The sequence below is a fragment of the Alosa pseudoharengus genome, unplaced genomic scaffold (assembly GCF_046254945.1).
Source record: "Alosa pseudoharengus isolate Yale_2024_CS ecotype anadromous, Long Island Sound unplaced genomic scaffold, YU_APseudo_1.1 YU_APseudo_1.1_scf_12, whole genome shotgun sequence".
NCBI lineage: Eukaryota > Metazoa > Chordata > Actinopteri > Clupeiformes > Clupeidae > Alosa > Alosa pseudoharengus.
Genome location: NW_027468587.1, coordinates 28,047,123 through 28,053,169, shown reverse-complemented (window position 1 = coordinate 28,053,169; position 6,047 = coordinate 28,047,123). Strand labels below are relative to the sequence as shown.

The window sequence follows — 6,047 nt, the reverse complement described above, 5'->3', positions numbered from 1 at the left end:
ACAGCCGGGCTACATCGGGCTGCAACTGAAGCGCACGCTCGCGGAGCATATGCGGCAACAATTAGCTTCCACTATAATCACTGGAACGGACTACGCCAGAGTGCTGCGTGCGTTAGGAAAAGGGACACCGGTCATCCTTCCAATGGAACACTTAAGTTGCACCCTGCTCTTACTCAAAGCCACACACATTCCCACGAGTGCAGACATGCACACACTAATCCATGTATATTTCACAAACACATATGTATGTAGACTTGTGTGACAATGTGTGTGTGTGTGTGTGTCTGAATAGGTGTGCGTGAGCATATTAGTGTGTGTGTGTGTGTGTCTGAATAGGTGTGCGTGAGCACATTAGTGTGTGTGTGTGCACAAGTGTGTGTGTGAGTGTGTGTGTGTGTGTGTGTATGATGTATTTGAGGCACATTCCACTGTTGACAGGAGTCCAACGTTGAAGAGGATGGAGCTCTCCCTCTCTCTCTCACACACACACACACACACACACACACAGAGACACAAACACACACACACAAACACACTCATACTCAGACCATGGCGAAAGCTTGGAGTCTCCACATCCTGAAGTCAAAGGTGAGGGGGCGTGTGACCTCTGCCCAGAGAGGACTCCATCACTGCCAGGTCATCTCAGGGTCACACAGAGATCACCTTCAACACACATACACACAGCATATGTGTTTGTGTGTGTGTGAGAGAGAGAAACAGTGAGTGAGTGTGTGTGTGAGGGTATGGTGTGTATGGTGAAGAGTGTGTGTGGGTGTGTGTATAAGAGAGAAAAAGAGAGCATGGTGTGTGTATGAGAGTATAAGGTGGGTGAGGCAGAGGGAGGCATGGCAACCCTGATGTGGTGTGTGTGTCTGAGAGTGAAAGAGAGTGTGTGTGGAAAAGAGGGAGGCATGCACAACCCTGATGTGGTGTGTGAGGGTTTATGCGACTCGTGTTGTGTTTATGAGCGTATGTTTGAGAGTGTGTTTATGAGTATATGTTTGAGAGTGTGTTTGTGAGTATATGTTTGAGTTGTGAGTGTATGTTTGAGAGTGTGTTTATGAGTATATGTTTGAGAGTGTGTTTGTGAGTATATGTTTGAGTTGTGAGTGTATGTTTGAGAGTGTGTTTATGAGTATATGTTTGAGAGTGTGTGTGAGTGTATGTTTGAGCGTGTGTTTGTGAGTATATGTTTGAGAGTGTGTGTGTGAGTGTATATTTGAGAGTGTGTTTATGAGTGTGTGTGTTTGAGAATGTGTTTATGAGTGTATGTTTGAGAGTGTGTTTATGAGTGTATGTTTGAGAGTGTGTGTTTGAGAGTGTGTTTATCAGTGCATGTTTGAGAGTGTGTTTATGAGTGTATGTTTGAGAGTGTGTTTGTGAGTGTATGTTCATCTGTACCTCTTTCAGTGAGTCTGTGGTAGTGTGTTTGTGAAAATTTGTGTGTGTGAGTGTGTGTGAGAGAGAGACAGCAACTCTGTGTGCGAGTGTGTGTGTAAGTGTGTGAGAAACACAGAGAGTTTGTGTGTGTGTGTGTGTGTGTGTGTGTTTGTGTGTGTGTGAGTGTGTGTGAGACAGCAACTCTGTGTGTAAGTGCGTGAGAAACAGAGAGTTTGTGGGTGTGTGTGTGTTTGTGAGAGAGAGAAAGAGAGAGAGTGTGTGTGAGACAGCAACTCTGTGTGACTCCTGTCTAGGTGATGTATAGGGGGTTGATTCTCCTCTTCTCTTATCTCTGCAAGACCATTAGACCACTCACAGGTGTGTGTCTATGTGTGTGTGTGTGTGAGAGAGAGAGATTGTGTGCATGTGTGTGTGTCCTCTTTACTCGTCTCCATATGTCTCTCATCAGCACACTCTCATGTTATGTGTGACAAAGGTGTGTGTGTGTGTATTATGTGTGTGTGTGTGTGTGTATTATGTGTGTGTGTGTGAGTGCTGTGAGTGTGTGTGTGAGTGCTGTGAGTGTGTGTGTGAGTGTGTGTGTGTGTGTGTGTGTGTGTGTGTGTGTGTGGGCCCTATCATGACATTCTAAAGCGCATCGTCACTCGTCAAAAGCTTATTCAAATTTAGTAGGAGGTCGAGTCCACATTGGGAGTGTTTTCGTTATCAAACGTCGAGCGCATGGCGCAACAAGGTGTTCCTAGGTTTCTTAATCAGTCTGGGTGTGTTTGGGGCGTTACATCATTTAAACCAATGAGAATGACATCTGCCATTCCCTTTAACGGCACAAAGCGCGATGTCAAATAAATATTTGTATCTCAAAGCTGGCATCGGTCATTTACATCCATCTTGTTCACTCTGGTGGGAATGGTTGTTGTAGGCTATACAGCGCACGCAATTTCTGAGCGTTGTAGTGTAGCTTACTTCACGATCGAGCTGGCGCATAACATACGTCACAGCCAAACGTTAGCGATTGGGTGAAATCAGATCCAATCGTTTCAAACTTCTACAGAGTCCACTCATCCAGCTTGCAAATGTTCGTCAGTAGCCGAGATCCCAAACCCTTGTAGAAGCGAAGCGTACCAAGGGGATGGCAAATGGCCAGGCTAGGTTTGTGCAGGCTTCCCACCATTTAAATACAACACACTGAGCATGCTCACCATCCTGCAGCTACACACAAACACAGCAGCTAGATGGCGCTGTGAGCTACTTTCCTATATGTCAGTATGATACATGTCATCCTCCTGGGCTTCCTGGATGATGGAAGATGAAGTGCGAATGACGAAGAAACATCAAAGATGGTTGATTACGAAGATACTTCCAAATGAGAGGCCATTTCCTGTCCCCGGAAATGTATGCAAATAGGGTAGCAGTAGTACACGCCCCGCACAAGGGGGGGCCAATATCCCCCATTTATGCAGTGATCGCGCCATGCGTTTTTTAGGCTAAAACATTTTATGTCACAGCACCTAACAGCACCTAACCAACTGCTAGCTGTCTGTGTCCTGAATACTCTGTAAAAAACAGCAATCTCTGTGGACAGCCCAGGCTCCAAGAACGGCAACAAAAACAACCTGGGCAAACCTAGCCCATGAAAACATAACAAACTGTTCCAGCAAATCACAGACGAGATGCACGTTTAAGAGAGTTTCAATTGCACGGGAGCAGCACGGGAGGGAGGGGGAGGAAGTAGCGAGCTAGCTCTCTGTTTTGTTTGAAAGTCAACAGAAGTGACGTTGCCCAGCATCGCTTAGAGCACCTTTAAACATGTGAGGGGGGCAGGAAAAAGCTAAATATAATGCTAAAACAAAATGGTGGAGTTTGTTGGGGTGGTGTGCACACACCTTAGCACACAGCCCCGCCCACATGACAGGATGTGTGTGTCACTCAAGCACAGATGGGCCCCACCATCTCCCAATCATTCCCAGCACACGTGTGCGTGCACACACACACAAACACACAGGACAGAATGATAATAGGCTGCATTACAACTGCATGTATATAGAGCATTTCTACTCATCAAAGCACGGAAAGTGCTTTACAAAGTAATGCTTCTCATTTACCCAGTCTCACACACACTAACACTCTCTCTCTCTCTCTCTCTCTCTCTCTCTCACACACACACACACACACACTTATACACACTCATACACTAATGGCACCATGCAAGGTGCCAACTTGCACATCGGGAGCAGTTTGGGGTTCAGTGTCTTGCTCAAGGACACTCTGGCAGGGTCAGGAGGAGTTGAGTTCCTTCTGGTTACTGGACAGCATCTCTGTTTCTTCCAACAGCAGCTCAGCCCAGACTGAAGCTCCTCCCAACTCACAGGACATTTATCTCAATGAGAACATTACTTAGCCGTGACCCTGGGGACCAGGAGGAGGTCCCACACATTCTAGTTAGAGGTGGTGTGTAGGCGATCTGTTCAGATCTGTCCTTTACCGTGAAATAATGTTGCGTGCAGCAGAGTATTTCATCGACACGGTAGCTCCATCTCTCCTCGCCTCTGATTTTTTCCCGGCGGTGCACGGACAGCGCTTTCAGCAGGGATACGGACGGTGCCTGGGAGGTCTAGCGCATAACTCTGAGTGTTGGCATCCTCAGTAATTACTCTGTACACCTGCGCTACGTAACCATGTCCTCTTACAAAGAAGAACTACCTTGTCTCATCAAATGGTGAAAATGTACGCAACCATGGTGGTTATCTTTTTTAGAGGTGGGAATGTATTTTAGAGCCCCTTTGCCTTCTCTCGCAGTAGTTGTGCGTTCCTTCACAATATATGCATTCCCTCCAATATATTTGCGTTCCCTCTAAATACTCCTCAAAACGCAAAACTATGAGGAGGGAGCTCCAAAAATAAATTCCCACCTCTAAAAAGATACTTCCCCACCATGGTCCTTCAGGGACTCCATAAAATTGTGATTCAACGAAGGAAAGCTCAATTGTAACATAGAACATTTCTACCTAAAAAGGAGAGCATTTTCTTAAGAAATGAAAACGGAATCAAATCCCACAAATGGGGATGTGGTATCAGGACTAGTAAGATGCCTTTATGTAGAAATGTGAAATTGTTTAGGCCTATGTTATGTAGAAATGTGAAATGGTTAATTTTACCATACACACACAGTGCGATGCCCCCCCCCCCCCGCCCCCCAGCAGCAGAAATATCCTCTATCCATAGCTGTGAAGTTTGTGATCTTAAATCAGACTTGGCTTCACACCGATGCACACGGTATTCGTCGACCAATGACGCGGTGGTGGCTGAAGTTTCTGAACAGTGAGGCTGGCGGCGGCCGTGCTCCATGGCTTGTTGCACGAATCACACATGTGCGTTTGATTTGAATAATGGTCATTGCGGCAGGGCAGCGAACTGTAACTATTACTTCCGTATCTCTTTCTCGACACTAACCACTCTGAACTTCCGCGTTAAAAAAGCGACCCCAACCCCCAAGGGCTGAATACTCGCCACCGAAATGCGCGCGATCCCGGAGGAATTAACGAGTCTGCTAGCAGGTACCCCCCTTCGGTCGATCTGTCTTAAACTTGTATTCTGCTTTGGTGGCCAGACTTGTGATGTCCGGCAGATGTCTGCTTTCCTTGATGCGTTCTTACTGTGCATTTACAAAAAAGAGGAAGTGTGGCTCATAGAAATGGACAAGACTGCTTTGTGTCCAGCTGGTGTTGATGTAGTGGTCGGTCGGTAGACCCGGTGGCCTCCAGTAAAGAGGTGTGTGTGTATCTGGGGCCGGGCCCGGTGGTCAGCGCGAGGTGTTTACGAAGGGAGAGGTCGGCTCGGGGACAGCGCGGGTCAGGCTTTCAGCAGCGTCAAACAGGCAGATGGCTTTGTTTAGATACTTACTCTGATCTGGTGTCGGCTTTCTCCTACAAACACCATCACTGCCTCTGCTCTGCCTCTATCTCTCACAGACTATCATACAGGCTGCTCTGCTCTGTCGGCTATATTGTAGTTCTAATAGGCCTATTGTAATTATAATATGGTTATTTCAATATATTATAGGCAGGTGTCTTTATTCAGACATCATCTCTGGTGTCCTCTATAACCCCCATCTTCTCTAACAGACAGATAGTCAGCAGTGGTGGCTTCCCCTGCTCTGTTCACTCACTCTTCATATCGTGTGGAGGGATTCTAGAGATTTGATATTGTGTGGAGGGATTCTAGAGATTTGATATCGTATGGATGGATTCTAGAGATTTGATATGGTGCGGATGGATTCTAGAGATTTTATATCGTATGGATGGATTCTAGAGATTTGATCTCGTATAGATGGATTCTAGAGATTTGATATTGTGTGGATGGATTCTAGAGGGATTCTAGAGATTTGATCTTGTGCGGATGGATTCTAGAGATTTGATATTGTGCGGATGGATTCTAGAGATTTGATATCGTATGGATGGATTCTAGAGATTTGTATTATATTTACATGTTTTTTGATTTCTGTAATTGATTTCTGTATTTGTTTGATAGGCAGGTTGTTTTATTTAGATCTTATCTCAGGTGTCCAGTGGCGGCGTCCATCTATAGTTCTCTTGACGCCGTGGTGCATTTTCACTGATCCATTACATCCCACCACACTGGCATCACTA

The 6,047-nt window shown here is 46.0% G+C and overlaps 1 protein-coding gene across 2 annotated transcripts in view; it reads left to right on the top strand.

Annotated features, from left to right (window-relative positions):
• The first annotated feature begins 4,837 nt into the window (after window positions 1-4,837).
• The window catches only part of skap2 (src kinase associated phosphoprotein 2), a 23,764-nt gene continuing 22,554 nt past the window's right edge, over window positions 4,838-6,047 (top strand). For both annotated transcript variants that reach the window (XM_076280649.1, XM_076280648.1), the window contains exon 1: window positions 4,838-4,955. In XM_076280649.1, coding sequence (XP_076136764.1) covers window positions 4,916-4,955 — 40 coding nt within the window. In that variant the 5' untranslated portion in view covers window positions 4,838-4,915. The remainder of the gene's footprint in view (window positions 4,956-6,047) is intronic.